Source organism: Castanea sativa, chromosome 4 (genome assembly GCF_040712315.1).
Source record: "Castanea sativa cultivar Marrone di Chiusa Pesio chromosome 4, ASM4071231v1".
Lineage (NCBI taxonomy): Eukaryota > Viridiplantae > Streptophyta > Magnoliopsida > Fagales > Fagaceae > Castanea > Castanea sativa.
In genome coordinates, this window is record NC_134016.1 from 43659674 (window position 1) to 43680983 (window position 21310).

Genomic DNA, 21310 nt, shown 5'->3' on the forward strand with positions numbered 1-21310 from the left:
ACGACCATGTACTCATCCATTGATTTAAATAATAATAATAAAAATAAAGCAAATAATTAAAAGGAAACCTCCTTGTAAATGAGAATCTTCATGCAGCCCCCACCACCCACCACATCTGAGTTAAAAGGAAATTTATTTATTTATTTAAACAGAGCTTCGTAGAATCATAGCTGGTTTCCACGAAACGACCGTGGACTCATTTATTGATTTAAATAATAATAATAATAATAATAAAGCAAAGAATTAGGAAAGTTAGGAATCAATGACTTGTGGCAAAATACAGGGGATGTGAAATTGTGAACGCACACGGAGAAAGAAAGAACAGAGTCCAATCCTTTATTAAATCCGGCTTTGTTTCAACTTTCAAGAGGGTTTCGAGCATTGCAATCACTACTACTACTACTACTGTAATTTCAATTCCCAAATCTGTGAGTTGTCATTTTTCACACATATTCATCCCTCTTATTTCTTTGCTTTAATTTTTTTCCTTGAAATGAAAAATTCATACCAAATTGTTTTAATTTTTATTTCTTTATTTCTTTTTCTGTTTGTTTTAGCATTAACGTTTTTTGAAAAATTGATCATTTTCCAAGAAATATTTTCTAGAAAACTATCTTATTTTCCTACGTTTGGTAATGATCTTGAAAATAAGACTGAGAGCATTTTCTAGTGTTTGGTATGCTCAAATTTTTTATAAAATTTTTTATAATTTAAAATATGTATAACATGTATATTGTGTAAACTCAACTAATGGAATCAATGTAAATAGTTAAAAAAAAAAAAAAAAACTAAGTATGAATTTGGTTTTCAAATAAAATTGACAATAGATACAATTAAATAGTTTTCCAATTTATATAATCTTTAGTACTCATCTTGCTCATATATTATGGATGGTAACATATATACACACATATATATCAACCATACTTCTCATAATTCAAAATAACCATAGTTCCATTTCAAATAGTTCAAAATGCCACATAGACTAAATAGTTCAACTTGCAAAATAGTCTAGTACAAAGTGTTTGATAAATACCAAAATGCCAAATTGTCCAAACACTTGATTTATATTTGCTTTTAAGTTTTAAGAAGCAGAACACTGGATTTAATGTTTTCAAATGTTCTATCAAGAAGCATTCTATAGTCAAAAACTCGAGGTTTAGAATTTTTTTATTTTTTAATTTCTTCATCTTCTTAGCAAATAGTTTGTTGATTACTTTATTTATGTGGCAAATCAATAAGAATGGACCCATAAGAGACTGCAAGGGTCGCCCTCTACTAACACCAACCAATAATTCCAATCCACGATGGTCTGTTTTCCAGCAAGCTATCACAACAGTTGGAGGGAAACTTGCGAAGCCTGAAATATTGGCTTCAACTACTGTTACACGATTTATAAAACAGTTGGGTTTCTCTCCAATGAAAAATATTCCCGTCTTACTTGATGAGGTTTGACAAGTTTGCTAATCTATGGGAAGAGAAGAGAGAAGCGACCAGAGAGAGAAAAAATATTGTTTCCCGTGACCAAAAGAATAAGAGTTGTAAGCCACGCAAGACAGAGATTGTTTTCCAAAAAAAAATTTCTAGAAAACATCCTATAGAAAATTAGCTTTATTTTGATTAGAGTTTTCCATTGACTAAAAGATAATTTTCCATTGACCAATTTTTTTTATGCTACCAAACACTAGAAAATATGAAAAACTATATTTACAAAATATTTTTCAATGAAACAAATAGAGCGTAAGTATATTTTTTACTATTTCCATGAGCAACCAGGGCGCCTCAATGTCATCACCATCTCCTCTTTCAACACCTCGATGGAAATACGTATATATATATATTCAGTTTTTGTTTTAAATCTATAGTAATTTTTAATTTTACATTTTAATATGATCCCAATTTTTAATATTTATTTGTCATTGAGCTTATAATTGTTTAAACCTATTTGTTTTGGGTATGTAGTTCGCTTAAACGTACTTGTGTAACTTATTGGCTTGTAGCTGTGTATGGTTTAAGATGTAAATAAGCTTCGAACAACGTAAATTGACTTGTGTTGGCTTAGAGGTCATTAATTTTTATATTGATTTTTTTTTTTTTGAGAAAATTTTTTGTTATTGATTTTGGTTGTAGGTTCTTTTGTTATAATTTAACTTGTATGGGAGGATAGTTGTTTAAAATTTCAACTTATTGATTTTCAAAAAAAGGTTTTAACTTATTTGTTATTCTTATTGGCTAGTAGGTTTTTTATTTTTTATTTTTGGGGAAAAAAAAAACTAAGGGGGATACGTGTTTGGGCCCAATTTCATCATTTTTCAAGGCTCAAACAATGTATCCTAAACCCTAAATCTAAGTACTCTATCAATTCAAGGCCTAAAATTTTTTTTTTCTCCTTTTTCTTTTTTTTCCCCTGTTTTTTAGAGGCCTAAAACCGAGAGAGAGAGAGAATGATTTATTATATAAGAATATTATATTTTGTTGATAAGCGTATTTCTTTTAGTTGATCATTTCATTTGCGTTAAATTAATTTATATAGGGGATCATTTAGTAAACGGTTTATTTTTTATTTGACTTAGGTTAAAAAATCCAAAAGTTTAAATGGTTTTTTTTTTCTTTCAATTTGACAAATTAAAATACTAAAAAAAAAAAACCAAAAGGATAATGGAAAGGTGCTCAGGGGTGTTTGCAAAACATTAAACTGTTTCAATTTTAATACAAGTTGAATAAAAATTAAAATTAGTTCAATTTAAAACCCGTTTAGGGTTGAAATCGGTTTTATCATCTTATGTTATATTTAATTCAAAACCTTTTTGTTATGAAATTTTGATTGTAATAATTTGAAGAAAAAAAAACTTTATTGATAACACAAGTTGAAAATTATAACGAAGAAAGTCCGAAAAATATATAAGAGTGAAAATTTTAAAAGAATTTTAGGAAAAAAGATAAGCAAAATTTGAAACTAATTTTGGTGGTACGATTTTTCGTGAAAACATCAAAATTAAAACGAATTTATTTTTGGAAATATGAATTGAAAACACTAAAATTTTGGGGAATGCTTGCAATTGGCATATATATCATACAAGCCTCTCTCTCTATACCCAGAGAAAAAAAAAAAAAAAAAGTGGTTTTGACTTTATTTATTTCAAATACACAGTCGGTCCATCCATGCTCAAGTTTTTAAATTAGGTATATTTTCTTGAGAATTACCTGAGGTTTTTATGTTAAACTCAACACCTATAAAATAAAAAAAATAAACTCAACATAAAAAAAATCATCATATTGGAGTATATATTTTTTGATAAATTATATAATTATTATATGTCATATTTAAAAAAATATATAATATATTTTGGTGTCGGTGGTTTGATATTCGGCCAAGTCCTACATATATTAGGACTCTTATAACCGACTCAGGTAGTCTATATATATATATTAGATGTTTGCCCTTTTTGTAGAACCATAGTTATTTGTGAGAGAGAACCAAAGGTACATTTGAGGTTCTGCGTCTTGTGTGTCTGTGTTGTGGAACCAACATGAAAGAGTCGTCAATTTGTTTGGAAGAAGAAAATAAAGAGGGATGTTTCTTTAGGTGTTAACATTGTTGCTGATATGAAATCAAGATACATTGAAAGAAAGGCAGAGCTTGGAAAGCTGAGAAAGAGAAGGGCTCCTGAAAAGACTTTCAAGGTTCTACGTGATGAGAGAGCCAGAGAACTTGCTCGTTCTCGTCTTTGTGATGAAGAAGAAGCAGACCCTGAACCTGAAAAAGAAGAAGAAAACAGGGCTATGGCTTTGGCTGTTGTAAAAGAACAACAAAGGAGGCTTCAAGAAGCTTTGGCATCAAAGGCGGCTCCTTCTTCAGAAGATAGTTTCGCCATTAATGAACTGAACTTGGACTCTCAGGTTTATTGGTGGCATGACAAGTATAGACCAAGGAAACCAAAGTATGTGAACCATGTTCACACTGGATATGTGTGGAACAAATACAATAGGACTCACTGTGATCATGAAAACCCACCTCCAAAGTTTGTGCAGGGGTATAAATTTGATATCTTTTATCCAGATGTTGTTGACAAAACAAAGGTTCCAAGTTTCATTCTTGAGGAGGACAAGGATTCTGAAAGCAACAATGGTGAGAGTGAGACTTGCATTATTAGGTTCCATGCAGGGCCACCTTATCAGGACATTGCTTTTAGGATTGTGAACAAGGATTGGGAATATTCCCACAAGAATGGCTCCAAGTGTACATTTGATGGTGGTATTTTGCGTCTGTATTTCAACTTTAAACGCTGCCCATACCGCAGTTGAATTGAGTAGCTTGTGAAGATTCTAGAGCCAGAGCTATTACATTACTGATGAGCTTATAACAGAACCAAAGTTAATTAATTTGTGCTGTAGCTACTATTCAATGCATCAGTTTAGTTTTGTGTTAATAAATTTTACTGTTGAATTTTCTTCCAACAGTTTTAGACATTATCTGTTTGATTGATTGTCAATTATTTCAATGGATAAACCATGGTGTTAATATTGTGATTATGAATAGAGAATAATGTTTTTCTCTTTGTTTGGTGTTGGTGGTGATTCTAAGCACCCTAATTGGGTGGTGAAGTTTAGGATTTGTTTGGTTTATTTTCTTTTTCCCTTTTATTTCTATTTTCCCTGTCCTGCATTGATGTCAACCGTCATATATATACTTGTTGTCATAATCTCCTTCTCCCTAGATTTGCACGATGTTTCAAGTAAAGGGAGAGGAATGGATTGTAATTCCTAATGTGAATGTTTGTTCCCGTGCACATGCATCTTCACTCCCATCTTATTTCTTCCTAGGCATGTCATCCTTAAAATACAAAAGGTATCAATATTATCCTCTTCCTTTACAGCAAAGGAGGGTTGCAGATGATCAAATCTTGACACTTCATCTGCAGATTAGAAGAAAAATAAAATAAAATAACCCAATTTTATTTTCTGGAGAATTGTATAGATATCTCTCTAGAGTCATGGTATCTAGGGTAATGGTGTTTCTTTGGCTGAGTAGTGTCATTACTTTGTTATCACTGAAATTATATTTCAATAGCCCTGTTTACTCAATTTAAATAGAAAACAACAGAGTAGCCTAAGGGTTGAGGCTAGCTTACCTTATGAAAAAATATGGGATTGGTCTCTATCAAATATAATCCATATCTAATGTGAACTTTTCAAATTAGTTAGGAAAAAAAAGCCTATCATTGTCATGTTCCAATCATTATTATTATTTTGATAACATGAAAAAAAGCAACACAACCATGAAATCAGAAGCATAAGTACCTGAAACCAACAACAAAGCAGACAAAAATAACAAACAACCTTCCATATCAGCCAGCAAGGGAAACAAAATAGAACAAATCACCAAACCACATGTATGAAGTCCTGAGCCACTACGTTTGCAATTCCATGAATGTTCCCCGGGCACTTTGATGTACATGGCTAATGCAAAGGCTTGGGGATTGATGAGAGTGAGGTATATGGATATGGATGTTGGTGAGGTGTTTGTTGAAGATGCATAGGGGATTGATGGGAGTTAGGATGTTGGTGAAACAGGTACTGGTGAATTGGGGAGTAAGAAGAGAAAAAAGGGAGATAAAGAGTAAGACTGAGGGAAAGGATTCTGGCAAGTCAAAATGCTTGAAGAAGATGGCTAAGGTGAAGAAAAAGATGGTCTTACAGACAGAGAACTGGTATGGGCTGTTGGCTGCTAAGGGGAAGAAGGAAGATGGTACAAAGGAGGTGAAGGCTAAGAAAAGCAACAAAGCAGTTGAGTAATTTCAATTAAAGACTAGAAGTTAGAGATGTTAATCCATTCTCTGACAAATTTTGTTTTAATTGTCTAATACATAGTACTTTGTGTGTTTGTGTGTGTGTGTGTGAGTTTTGGAGTCACTCTGAAAATTCTGCTCATTAACATTACAAATCACTTTAAATGGTATCTTTTTTTTTTTGAGGGTGTCTTTGACTGGTATCTTGATTCTGAGGATAAATATAGAGTTTTTTTTTTCCCCCATACCATTCAAGGGAGAAAATATTACATCAGTTCATGTTACAAAAGAGTAGGACCAGCTGCAGGAAACCAACAAAAGTGCATTGGCATACGAGTTGCCAAGCAAGCTACAGCTCTCAAGTCCTTTACAACCACAGTGTATATCCAAAAGACATCACAGTAAACACTATTTTGATTTAAAAGCCTCAGATCAGTTAGTCTAGTACTATCTAACCAATCAATAGCTGTGTTGTGCCTATAAGTCTGCATAAGACTTCTGCTATTGCTAAGAACCAAAATATGCTGAAAACCTTGACTCTTTGCTGTCAGAACAGCTTCAATCATAGCCTCCAGCAGTGCTCCAGTTGACGTCCGAGCAGTACTACTAATAGCTCCAAAAAACACCTTCTCTCCTTGAACTGTTAGACCCTCATAAACAGTACCATATCTATGAAACTTTCTGCTTCTACTATTTACAATCTTGATAATTATCTGCCAATCCCCTGCTACACTCTGCCTCCCTAATCTGCTCTGATCTGATGCACTCTCCCTTCCTGATCTAAGGCCACTACCCTCCCTGCCTCCAAGACTATTCCTGTTTGAGATTGTATCTCTGTACCTGCAAGATAGGTGTTGAGCCATTAGTATTACTTCCACTGGATTTGGGTTAATCCCTTGGTGAATAACTTTGTTTTTGTGAGTCCATAGTGTCCAAAGTATGGTAAAGACATCCTGCAAAAAACACATTGAATCCACACCATTCCTATTATGACTTGAAATGAGTTGCTCAATCCACTGTTGGACAGATAAATGGTTGAATGCAGTAGTATGAATGGATAGCATAGAGCCATGCCAACAAGCCCTGAGGCTTTCTTCCTCCTCATTACACATTGGACAACATTTGACATTAGTGATGCCCCTGATATGCAGATAGAGTAGTTGATTTTATGTTTTAATGATTTATATTTTCCTTATTTTTAGATCTGAACTTTGGTCTTGTTCTTGTATGCAAATTGCAAAGTTTAAAATTCATTTTGTCCTTGTTATTTTGATATTTTGCATCAAAATGGGAGCAGAATTCATTTCATGGTTATCTATGTTAAATTATACAGCATAATGTTAGAAGTTCATCAAAGTAAAGGGCGAGTGCCTTGACCAAAACCATTAATGTTGTTCTGGTTAAAAGTTAAAACTCTGTGTCGCTCTATTTGCAATTGGCAGGGGTTTAAAATCAAAGTCCTAGAAAATGATGGAAGAATGATGAGTACTAAGTGACAATTATATAGAGGATTAACAGCTCATTAATGATGACTACTTGGCAATAACTATGGATATACGATTCATTCCTCAATGCCACTTTGATATGTTTGGCCCTCAATATTCAATTTGAGATGATTTCTTAGACTTATTTGTCTATTAATTGTAACTAGTATATAACCGTGGATATGCACGGTACAATTAAAAAAATTACAAATTATACATGTATATGGATTCAAATTACTCTCTCTTTTTATTTTATTTTTGGATATACACTAGTTTACTTTTTTTTTTTTTTTTTGGTTTTTGATGATTTATTTATATTAGACTCATTGTCTTTTGCACCTCATTAACTCACCTTGAACAAAAATTGAAAAAACTTAAATAGGACATGTGACGCAAAATTAGATAACAATTGAAATCCAATTTAAAACCTAAATGGATTTTCTCTCAGCTTTACCTATTAATATATATAGACTAACTTGTAACAAATGCATATGCATGAATATACTTAAAAGATATATATTAAAATACATAGTACAATTCTTATATATATAATTTAAATATTATTGATAGTCATTTTTATTATATTTTTTAACTCTTCAAAAAGTCTTAGAAGAATATTATTAACTACAAAATGTAAATTGTCCATTTTTATTATTATTATTTTTTTTTTTTTTGGAGCTAATACGATAGAAAATCTTTATATAAAACTAGTGTAGGGAAGACACCAACTCCATGCAGTGGGTCCCCAGAGAAACACCGAAAGATGAAGGAAAAAAGTCAAAAAAACCCAACCATAGAAACAATAAACTAATTCCATTGAAATAGCCATTAGTATTTGGTATTCTTCCAAAAAACCACTAGCACCTTCAAGGATTGTCTTCGGGTGAACCTAGACTTGCTCAAAATAGTATTTGTTATTTTGCATTCCAGAGTGCTCACCACCTGCAGCCTCTGACCACCACCAAGAGTTGAATCCCCATTTGGAATACAGCAAACTGACAACTTTAAATTCATTTTTTTATTTCTACTTTTGTAGTGAATTGATTATGAAGAAAATCCATCTATTTCAGCAACTATCTAATGCATTCAATTGTTATTTAGTTATCTTTCTATAGCAGTCCTGACATTCGCAAGATTCAACATCTAATAGATTTATTTTTTGTTATCAACCATACTCTGTGATCCTATTTAACTATCTGAATGATGTGATGTATAGTAGTTATTAATAAAAAATAAGGTTTGTTTATATATGTGTGTATGTATGAACTGTTTGACTCATATTTGTTGAAAAAGCTATTATGAAATAGGATGGAATAAATAATATCTAGTTAATGATTATTTGTTTGTCACTTACAATATGCTTTCACTCTACCACAAGCATTATTATGAAACTAGTTGAGTTCATGCATGATGCGCGGTTTAACTTATTATTAGTTTTCTCCAATATTTTAATAAGTTTTACCAAAAATCTTATAACTTAACTAATTGATACCTCAATTTCCAATAGAAATATTTAGGATTCAAATCCCTACTTCCATAAAAAAGATATTTCAATAAATTTCATTGTAAAAAATTGTAATCTTTAGTTATTTTATATATTGACAAAATAGAAATTCACTAAGAGTAGTATAGTGATTTGATCATACTATATATATGCGTTTACAAATTGAAAATTGCATGATATACTGACTAATATAGATAGACATGTTTCATGCATGCCTACTAAAAAATGCATATATCCTTCAATTTTTTTACATTCTTGATTGTGTGTTACTAAAAAAATTTCCCTTTTTTGTTGAACATTGTTTCAATTGTTGCAAAAACAACTAAATTTGAGTAAAAGTGCCATATTTCAAATCAGTTGTTTCTCACATTAAAAAAAAACAATTGTTTCTCATATAAATCATAAAAAAATGATATTAAAATTTCATTATGCTTAAAATTAATAATTAATATAACAAAATTGTATAGTTTATTTAGACCCCTTAAACTACAATTGGATTAACCTAGTTAACAAGTCAAGTTATTACTTAGTCCAAATTCCAGATTTAGGTTAACACAATCATATAATTATATCAATGCAAAGTGCGGAATATAAAAAAACACAAAGATATGATGACCTAGGAAAACCAAACTGGTAAAAAATCTAGGGAGGATTTAACCTAGCAATCCTCAAGGTAAACCTAAATCCACTATGAAAAAACCGAAATTGTACAATAGCGATTTAGACCACTAACATCCTATTGCTACCCACCAGTAGAACTTACTGACACGACCACGTGCAAGCTCCAAGACCACAAACTCCTTCTTTCTTGGATTCTCCAGCAAGTACAAGCACCCCCGCTTGTGTATCTTTAAGCTCTTATGGCAGCAACTGAACGATCATCAAGCTCTCGAAGAAATCTCCTTCTTAATAATCCCAAGCTTGTGTGAAGGCAAGCACCTCTCTGATCTCACAAGAGATTCACACAAACAGCAATATGAGCAACCTCAAAAACGTGATTAGGGTTTGCCTTTTATACCTAGGGCAACACATAAAACCCTACACGTCATATGGGCTTAGGGCTGAGTTGGAAAATCTGCAGAAAAAAACAATCTGCACGACTTTCGATCGGTCAAGTCTAATTCTCAATCGATCGAGTCAGGCAGAAATGCACAGTAACTTCTGCAGTTAACTCGATTCCAACTTTACATAAATCACATACTTTGAGCAAGTCCAAAACACAACTAGACACTTGTTTTGATCATGGTTTGCCAACAATACATATTAGAGTTCTAATACATTAGTTCCTAAGTACTTAGAATCTAACAAAAATAAACATATTTATTATATTAGTAATTTATCTTACATAGAATATACTACTGTGTTAGTTCCGTGCGCACACGCACACACATACAAAGGAGTTATGAAATTTAAAGGATTAAGATTAATTTTAGTGAATTCACAAATATTTAATATTTGGCGAAAAACTCATTTTAGTTTTTACATTTTCACGCGATTCCCACTTTGGTCCCTAACTTTTTTTTTCCACCGCTTTTAGTCCCTATTTTGGAAAACACCTCTCGTTTTAGTCCCTGACGTTACATCAGAGACGGAACTTGCTGAGTTGGCAAACGGACAAAATTGGAAATATTAAAATAATACTTATTGTGGCCACGTGGCTTTCCACATCAACCTCTAAATTAAAAAAAAATTAATTTATTAATTTTAACTGAATAAAAAAATTAAAAACATAAATAAAAACCAAAAAATTAAATTCAAGAACACCAAGAACAACAACAAGAACAACAAAACCCACAACAAATTAACCATCACCACTTCAAATTAACCATCATCTACTCAAATCCGGCGACGATCAGCCTCCTTCGCTCAGCTCCGGTGACGATTTTTCTCAGATCTACTTGGATCCGATGATTTTGGCTCAGATCCAAAGATATTTTCAAAAACCCACTTAGATCCGACGATATTTAAGCCTAAACCGGTAATGTTTCACTCTCCTCTGTTCAGATTCGGCGACGTCTGGCGACGTTTCAATCTCCTCTACTTAAATCTGGCGCCGTGGTGATGTGTTTGCAATTTCTCTTCTCTCTTCCTCTTTGCGGTGGCGCTATGGTTGTGGGTTTTGTAGTGGATTAGTTTTGCTTTGGCGGTTTTCGATGGTGAGTGCAGTGGTGGCTGGTCTGGTTCGACGATGGTCTAGGTTTGATGGTGGTTTTTGTGCCTCTTTTGGTCTTAGTTCGGCGGTGGTTTGGGTTTGATGTGGAACGGTGGTCTGGGTTTGATGGTAGGGTGCTGGTCCAACACTCTTGGTTTGAAAATCAAGCTCAGATCTATTGGGTTTTGAGGGTGGATCCAAGGCCCCATAATCTGGAGGTTGTATTTGTTTATATGCTTGTTTATGTGTTTGTGGAGGTTTTAGATTCAAATTTCTGAGTTTGGGTGTGGGTTTGGCTGTGGTTGTTTTGATTGGGTGTGATGTAGCTATGGTTATGGTGGATTCTAGAGTGTTTTGGTGGTGTAGGGGTTTGAAATATGGGTTTGAATTTGTTGTTGTTCTTGAATTTAATTTTTTGGTTTTAAATTTTTTGTTGTTCTTGAATCTGTTGTTATTCTTGGTGTTTTGTTGTTCTTGAATTTAATTTTTTGGTTTTTATTTTTTCTTTTAATTTTTTTATTCAGTTAAAATTAATAAATTAATTTTGTTTTTTTTAATTTAGAGGCTGATGTGGAAAGCCACATGGCCACAATAAGTATTATTTTAATATTTCCAATTTTGTCCGTTTGCCAGCTCAGCAAGTTCCGTCTCTGATGTAACGTTAAGGACTAAAACGAGAGGCGTTTTCCAAAATAGGGACTAAAAGCGGTGGAAAAAAAAGTTAGGGACCAAAATGGGAATCGCGTGAAAATGTAAGGACTAAAGTGAGTTTTTCGCCTTAATATTTTTATGGTTTTTGTGACAATTGTTGTCAAAGCAACTAAACATGAGTAAGCATGTCATGTTCTAGATTTATTATTATTATTCCAACTAAAAATTATTTTCTATATAGAGTTTATAAAAATAATCATATAAATTCATTTAATATAAATAATTGATTCACAACAATAGATAATTAATATATGCATTTACTTTATTGGCTAATTTAATGAACTAATACTTTAATATAAATGTAAACTTTGTTGAAGTAGAAAACTAAATAAAGATAACTTCAAGAAATGCGTCACATGGCACAACTTCATACTCTCCAACATGAGGTATCTGTTTTTATATATATACTAGTAAGTTGCTCGTATGATGCACAGATAATATTGTAATGTTTTATGTAAGATGATTTTGAAGAATGTTGTACATATATTATAGAATAATCATAATAAAACTTTGTTAGTAATGAGTTTATCATAAGAAGCAACAATTATAAATTACACACACACATCCAATATAACTATTCAGTTTAAGAAATGAGGGAAAAAAAAAAACACTCACAGTCAAAACAGAATGTCTCTCTTTCTTTCTCCTTATTTATAAAACAAAATATATATTCCAAACACTCATAGTCAATCTCAGTTTTTACAAAGACCATAAGTCCAAAGTAAACGATAATATTAATTTTTTAATTTGAAAAATCTTGAAACATTGAACTAAATAAAACAAAAAATCAATATTTAATTTGTTTTTATCTTTGATATGACAATTGAAAATATTTCAATTTTTTTTACAAAGAATGCTAATTCTATTATTGTTAGTCATAGTTAATCTATAAAGTTTGCTAGTAAAACTAAATTCAAACTAAACCCTAGTCCTTAGACATATTTTTTATTCCAAATTTGGGCATTCTTTGACTATGTAGTGTTTCATCATGAGTTGTAGAAGAGTAATGAGACATATATTTACAATGTTAAAGAAATTATATACGTCAACATAAAACATAAAAATTACCATTGTCCTCCAAACATCAATGTTTAATCAAATCTTGTTGAAGCTTAAAATGAAGAAAATTTTCTAGTGAGCAAAGTTAGTGCGAAATTCAAATTTAGCAATACTCTATTATTATGTATCCAAACTAATATGAAAATAACCTTTTGCAATATGCAATCACGTATCAACCAAAAACCACAATGGTTGAAAAGTGATTCTTAGAACATATATATGGATGCCCTCATAAAGTTTTCAAATTTTCATCATACATAGAACATTTTGTGAATTTACATAGTAAACTGCCAAACATAAGTATGCATATGGATACTCACACTCCTTTCCAAAAGCTGAATTTAAGAAACCATATTTTGGATTGCCCTCACAACAATAACTGCAGCAAATATTGCTACCACAGGTGCCACCGCATGTGCCAAAATTGGCACCATTGTTGCTACCACCGGTACAATTGTGGCAACTGCAAGTGCCACAACCTCAACAAAATAAAAAATTGGGCACCAAAAAACAATTTTTTGACAATTTGCTTTGTTTGTCAAGATGTCACAAACTTGTGTGTATTGCTATGGAATAAAAAGGTTGATATGGTCCTCTATTTATATGTTAATAAGATGGGAGAGACATGGTTAGTGATTAGCCTAGTTCTCTTGGACCAATGCACCTCCAATGGATTCATCTACTTCTCATAAATTCAAATACAGGAACTGACTTTGGAATTTTAACAATTTTATGATAATTCTTTCAATTTACCAAGAATTGTGTATCTACCATTTTTACTATTTATTACTATTCAGTATTATATCATGTATACAATCAATGATTCAATGCAGAATATTAACCTCAAGCCCAATGGTTGACTATCAAGGTAAAAAAAGAACCTTTGCTTTTAGAAAATTAGACCAAAGGTTATGAAGAGTCATTAATGATTAACATCCCTCTATCTTATCTATTACTGAAGAGTTATTAATGAAGTTTAATTAGTAAATTACTATTGTTGTATCTAAAAAGAGTAGTAAATTAATGATGATGCATTCGCCCCAAAAAAGAGTATTTAATGACAATTTGGAAGATTGTGGTGAGAGTTCAATTCTCCTTTTAAGGAGTGTGCCACTTGGCAAAACCTCATGCACTCCCGTATGAGGTCTTTACTTGTGTGTGTGTGTGTGTATATATATATATATTGATTGATTGATTAATGGACATAAAAATGTCACTTTAAATTCTTGAGGATGTTAGTCATTTGTTTTGGTCAAGAATTTTCTAAAACTTGCCGATGAAATATATCTCAAATGGAACTTCCTTTTTCCATGGTATGGATAGTGAATGGATTAAGACTCACTATTGTGTGTGTAACTTACCTAAAATAAATAAAAACTGGTTCCATGAGTATGGTAGTCAATTTGCCTCTTGTTTTGAGTGCTAGATAAAGAGATTGTTTAGGATGAGAGTGGGATGACTTGTCCAATCTATGCAAGTTGCCTCCTCTTGCACATTGTATTGTGATGCAATTTTGTAACTAGCTAATGTTTACTGAGGGTCTGAAATCTCAAGCTTGTGAACTGAGTATGTGTAGAAGTGATGTTGCACTTTCTTTATTTTTTTTTTGGTTTCATGGAACCTTCATTACTCATAGACACAAGCATCATGGCATTCTTGCAAGAGATCAGTAGAGGGCCATGGCAAGAAGGCCCTCCATTTCTCTATTGACAAGCAAGGATATAGATCATTGGAAATTGTAGAGTGGAACTATATTTTAATTATTCTGATAGTTATAGGGGTGAGGGGTAGGCAGCGGTTGGTGGGTACTCTTTTTAAAGGCTTGTTTTGATTGAAGGAGGAGGAGGGGGAGTAGAGGGGAGTTGGCCAGAAATTAGTCAGAGTTAGTCGAAAATTGGCCTAATTTCCGGCCAAGTCTACCCCCCTCCCTCTATCTCAATCCAAACAACCATAAGAAATTAAAGTTGGCCTTTAGCGTCAAATTGTGTAGGCCTGATATTCTATAGAAAGAATATGTATAAACTTTACCAAGTTGTTGGCAATTTAAAAGGGGATAAATTATAGGTCATGAGCTTCAACTTCAAAAGACATCATTTATAAATTATTTGTTTCATCCAATTTGTACTTGCTACCTTTTAATCTGAACCTACACTTATGGCTTAGTTTTAGGCTTTCAAAGAGATTGGTCTTAGAGATACATTTTACATGAATTTGTGCAATCTATAATCTCATCTTGCACATATGAGAAGCATTCCTTGGTATTTGGTTCATTAACTATTTTTGTTTATAGTTCTTCAATGTCATTTTGCATTGTATACCTATTACCAATTCTGACATTATTGCATAAGTTGAATTAGAATGGTGAAAATTGGTCAAAACTAATAAGCTGCTGATATTGAAATAGAAATTCACCCAACAAATTAATGCTTAGTGATAAGGGTATTTTTGGCAAGGAAATTGGGACCTATAAACAAGAGAAGCATATGAAGGCTAATGGTACCTACAGAACCGTCGGCCTTATAAAATCCAATGAAGCCTTCAAACGACGGTAATGTGGACGGTGCAACCATAAAATTGACGGGTGCGTCTCCCCCACGCACCGATAGAAGATCCTTGAGCGACGGAGGACCATAGACCAATGGAGAGGGAAGTCAATGGGTCCTACGTGGCCTCACTTGGTCCCCACGAATACTCATATATAGAATCATCTTGCGTATCATGCACAAAAACCCTACTATGTACCCATATCTACCTCATATGAAAAGACACCCTAAAATCTCGAAAACCCTAATGCCAGATCTTCCCTACAAGGAAGAATCCCCACTTTTGAGGGATCTTGGTTCACTACTCTCCACTATATAAGCACTAGCCTCCTCTTTTCTCAGGTACACAAGAAATCCCCAGCTCTCTCACTTTAGGGTTCTTAGAGATTTCTCATTCACTAACTTGACTTTCAGAGGGTCTTTGGCTAGTACCATGTTGGTGCCTTTATTTTGTCCTCGTGTTTTTGTTTTGCAAGTATCCATTAGCGTGATCTGGAGCAAACAATTCACTGACAATTTCCGTGCATCATCACTTAGCAAGAAATTCATAGTGCATGAAACTATGTTGCATTGTTTAAATAAATCATCTTTTGATATTGTGATTGTTCTTAATTTATTTATTTTTAAATAATCAACTAATCTTGTAGAATTTTTATTTCCTATATATTTTTTGCGGGGTGCTTCATTTATATATATGTGCCTTGTTAATTGTTTGATATAGGTGTAAAATTTGGTGGTCCTTAACATGAAACCTGTTTTTTTCCCCTAAAAAAAGGAATTATCATTAAAATTTTGAATTTGTCAAAAATATCTAATAGCAAAGGGCATTTTGGCTATCACGAATCAATCACAGAGGATATTGCCCAGTTTCATATTTTAGGATGAGACTCAGAAACTGACCCAATATATATTTTTTGAGAGGGGTAGTGCAATTAATTTTTTAAACTAATATTATGTTCACACGTTGCATGAATTAATAAAAAATAAACGTAAGAAAATATTTTCAATAATATGAATGAAATTTAACAATAAAATAGATAATAAAAATTTCCTAAGTTAGTCAAAGTGCATCAAATAAGATTGATTTTTTATTCAAAAAACCATTATGATAGACTATTTAAATAAACATAATTTGAAACACCTTTTAAATTCTTCAAAGTGTTTGAGTATTAATTAAAACTTCAGAAGACATTAGCAATATAGAATTACAAAAAAAAGGGTAAATCATTGTAATTATTATTTTTTAATCATTTATAGTGCATCACATGGCCAAAACACTTTGTATAATACTTACGTTGAGCCATGCAAAGCAAGAACATTTGCATATGTAAATATGTAATACTCAACTTTTCTTATTAAAAAAATGTGATAGATTTTTATAATAATATAAAATAAATATTAAAACTTGTTAAAAAATTTTAAAAACATTTATTAGCAACATTTTGATAAGAATAGCATTTTAGACCAACAAGATATTTTAACTAAAATCCGTACGATAGACTTTTTTTTTTTTTTTGAGAAGAAAAATACGATAGACTTGATCATAGTCAAACTATTTACAAAAATCTAAAAGTCTTTAATATCATAATTGGATCAATTTATGATTTGCTAAACAACTTTTAGTATTTAAAGAAAAGAAATGTTAGATTTATGGAGTACTCTATATATATATGGGAAATGCACATGGTACAATTTTATATTTTTTTTTAATGAAAAGTTATTGAACTCATAGTTTGTAATATATAATTCGAAATATGTGTATATTTCATTTGATTCGATTCAGAGTTATAAAATTTTTTAAAATCTAGCATACCAAATGAAAAATATAAGCAAGCATAAAATATGGGTATATTACAAATTGAAAAGAAAAATTTGAGATTAAAGATTAAATATTTTACATCCCTATCATTTAGTATAATTTCATAAATTATTTGCAAATACCAACTAATGTTAGATATACTGAATATGTGTATTGTATTTCTCAAAATAATAAAATATACATGAGTGCCTTTATATAGGAGGCAGATGTGTGTAGTACAAGTAAGAGTGCTATACAAGTAAACAAGATGGGCCTAAAGCCCACAACCCAATATACGTAAACAGCCCCCCTCAAACTCAAGGTGAATGTGAGACCAATTTGAAGTTGTCAACCAAAGCACGATGACGTCATTTAGGATGTGACTTAGTGAAGATATCTGCAAGTTGATCTTTAAAGGAGACCGAGAATAGCTTGAGAGCACCATGAACTTAATAACGGATAAATGACAATCGATCTCGATGTGTTTAGTCCGTTCATAGAAAACATCATTGTGAGCAATATGAATGGCACTTTGGTTGTCACAATAAATAGGAGTAGCAGAGAATGTGGATACACCTAAGTCCTAAAGAAACTATCGTAGCCAAAGGAGCTCAGATGTGGTATCAGTAAGGGCAATATATTTTGCTTCAGTACTAGAGCAGGCCACATGGGTTAATTTCTTACTTCGCCAAGAAATCAGAGAAGAAAGCAATAACCAATGGTGGACCTACGTTGAGTGGGATTTCCCGCCTAATTAGGATCAGAGAATGCACGGAGAACAAGAGGAGATTGAGCTGAGTAGAAAAGGCCATAGAAGAGAGTGCCCTTCAGGTATTAAAGAATGCGTAGAACAGCAGCATAGTGAGTCGATTATGGAGCAGACAGATACTGGCTCACTTGGTAAACAACATAGGAAATGTCTAGATGAGTGATAGTGAGATAAGCTAGGCTGTCAACCAATCGTTTGTAAAATGACAATCGATCTCGATATGTTTAGTCCGTTCATGAAAAATATCATTGTGAGCAATATGAATGGCACTCTGGTTGTCACAATAAATAGGAGTAGCAGAGAATGTGGACACACCTAAGTCCTGAAGAAGCCATTGTAACCAAAGGAGCTCAGATGTGGGATCAGTAAGGGCAAGATATTTCGCTTCAATACTGGAGCAGGCCACGTGAGTTTGTTTCTTACTTCGCCAAGAAATCAGAGAAGAACCAAGAAGAAAACAATAATTAGTGGTGGACCTACGATTAGTGGGATCTCCCGCCCAATCAGCATCAGAGAATGCATAGAGAACAAGAGGAGATTGAGCTGAAGTAGAAAAGGCAATGGAAGAAAGTGCCCTTCAGGTATCAAAGAATGCACAGAACAGCAGCATAGTGAGTCGATTGTGGAGCAGACAGATACTAACTCACTTGATAAACAGCATAGAAAATGTCTAGACAAGTGACAGTGAGATAAGCTAGGCTACCAACCAATCGTCTGTAAAGAGATGGATTAGACAATAGTTCCCCCCCCGAGGGAGTCAAATGCGCATTCAACTGGAGTGTCAACAGTCTTGCTATCAGTGAGTCCAGCTCGAGACAAAAGTTCAGAAGTATACTTGGCTTGAGTAATATAAAGACTATCTATGGAATGAGTGATTTCAAGACCCAAGAAATATCTAAGATGTCCAAGATCTTTCATCTTAAACTGCTGACTGAGAAAATCCTTGAAGTCTTGAATGCCACTGAGGTCATCACCAGTTATGATCATATCATCCACATATAAGAGAAGCAAAATGGTGCTTTTGTCAGTGCGACAAAGAAATAAGGCAGAATCATAAGGACTGGCATTATAACCCAAGCGAAAGATGGTGGAGCTGAACTTGGCAAACCAAGCTTTTGGAGCTTGTTTAAGGCCATAAAGAGCACATCGAAGGCAACAAACCTTATTTGATTCAACAGAGAGACTAGGAGTAGGTTGCATATAAAATTCTTTACTTAAATCCCCATTAAGGAATACATTTTTGACATCCATCTGAAAAATGTCCCATTTACTGGCAACAACAACAGCTAAAAGGGCACAAACAGATGAAATATAAGCAACCAGAGCAAAATTTTCTTCATAATCAGTCTCATACTCCTATGTAAAATATTTTGCAATAAGACAAGCCTTATAGTGCTCAATGGACCCATCAGAACGAGTCTTGATTTTGTAAATCTATTTACAACCAACCACAGATTTTCCAAGGGGGAGAGTCACCAAATCCCAAGTATGATTTTTAGATAATGCATCAAGTTCGTCTTTCATTGCAATCTACCATAAAAAGGTCAGTGGAGGCCTCATGATAGGTGTGAGGCTTGTGTAGTGTAACAAGGGTAGTATAACAATGATAGTCAAGTAAATGTGTAGGAATGGATTTTACCCGAGTTGAGTGACAAGGTGAAGTGTCTTGCATAAGATCTTTAGGCGGAGCAGAAGCAGGGGACCCAAGCTCAAGGTTGGATGCCTCATCTTCCACCTGTTCATCAGAGGGTGATCCAGGAGAGGCATAAAAAATATCTGGTGGTTGGATAGAGAAGTCTATAGGAGGATTAAAAGTAACTATAGAAGGAATATGTGGCTCATCTGGAAAAAGTTCTAAGATGGAGGAGGTAGATAGGGAGGCATGAAAGTGAGAGAGCTCGACAAATGAGCGATGTTCCCAAAAGAAAACATTGGGGGAGATGCAAAGACGATGAGAGACAAGATCATAACAACAAAGTCTAGACCGAGGTTTAAGTTTGTTATGCTCATGTGGCTGAAGAAGAACAAAACAAGTAGAACCGAAAGAGCAAAGGTGATGATAGTTTAGAGGTGACCCAAAAAGGCGCTCATATGGAGTTTAATTTTGGATATCAGGACTTGGAATGCAATTAATAGCATGAAGAGCAGCTTCACCTCAAAAAGGAGCAGGAACTTTGGCAGAGAGAAAGAGAGCATGAACAGTGTCAAGAATATGATGAAATTTTCATTCAGCTCTACCATTTTGCTAAGAGGTACCTGGACAAGTTAGTTGATGAACAGTGTCATAGGAATGCAAAACATTTTGGAAAGCATATTGACTGTACTCAAGAGCGTTATCAGATCGAAAAATTTTGATACGTTTGGAAAATTGAGTTTCAACCATTTTTGCAAAATTAGAATATGCTTGCAATAATTCAGAACGATATTTTATGTGAAAAATCCAGCTATAGCGGGAATAATTATCAACAAAGATAACAAAATATCGAAATCCACCAATACTAGAGATAGAGGAAGACACCCAAACATCAGAATAAATTAGTTCAAAAATATTAGTGGACATTGATTTACTAGTATTGAAAGACAAAGTTGGTTGTTTTCCTAACTGACATGAAACACAATCAAATTTTTCTGTGGACACTGAACCTAACAAACCTCTAGAAGTTAAGTGTTCTACTCGAGAGGAAGATGCGTGACCAAGTCAGGGTTGCCAAAATGCAAGGGAAGGAATAGAAGAAACTGCAGTAGCTGTAGCAGCAACAGAAACAGGAGCAACAGGTGGAAGATGAAGGTTGTCCATGTGAAACATATACCTAACTCTGGGATCGGTCCCAAGCTCCTGTTCCGTCCTCGAATCTTGCACAATAAACCCAGAATAATCAAAAGTAATGTGATAACCCAACTCAGCTAATTGACCCATAGAAAATAAATTGTAAGAAATGTTAGGAACATTAAAGACCCTAGGAACCGAGAGATTGGAGGTCGGGATAGAACATATATTATGACCGAACATTGTGGAACTATTAGTTATGCGAATATTAAGAGGGTGTGGTGCAGGATTAAGTTCAGAAAATAAGGATGAGTGAGGTTTCATGTGGTTGTAACAAGAAAAATCTATAAGCCAAGAGAAAGGAGACATACTAGATAAAGCTGAGAGAGAAGAGGAATAAGATGCATTACCAACCATACGAATGGTATTAGCGATGATATTTTTAAGGTCATTTGTGGAAATGGTGAAAGTGGATCTAGAATACTTAGACTGTGTAAACATGGTAGCCATTGGTTGGATACTCTCTGTGTTAGCAATAGTAGCAGCAGAAATGGAAACAGCTGATTTGTTGCGTTGATAGCAAGTCTCAATATTATGGCTAAGACGTTTGCAAAAATTGCAAAAATATTTGTTGGATTGTCGGTGACGATTGTTGCAATAAGAAGAAGACCTGTTTTTATTCTTTATTTAGAAGCAAATTATGTAAAAATAGACTACAAAAATGAAATCTAAGC

The 21310-nt window shown here is 33.3% G+C and overlaps 1 protein-coding gene across 2 annotated transcripts; it reads left to right on the forward strand.

Moving 5' to 3' along the window:
* The first annotated feature begins 125 nt into the window (after positions 1-125).
* LOC142632251 (splicing factor Cactin-like) lies at positions 126-7511 on the forward strand. 2 transcript variants are annotated; one of them, XM_075806679.1, is made up of 2 exons: positions 126-428; positions 1770-4553. In XM_075806679.1, the coding sequence occupies exon 2, from the start codon at positions 3607-3609 to the stop codon at positions 4303-4305; it is 699 nt and encodes a 232-aa protein (XP_075662794.1). In that variant the 5' UTR covers positions 126-428; positions 1770-3606; the 3' UTR covers positions 4306-4553. The 2 variants fall into 2 exon arrangements, 1 of the variants encoding a protein (XP_075662794.1); XR_012843758.1 differs by lacking the exon at positions 1770-4553 and adding an exon at positions 7232-7511 and having other exon boundaries at positions 362-428.
* The last annotated feature ends 13799 nt before the right edge of the window (positions 7512-21310 follow it).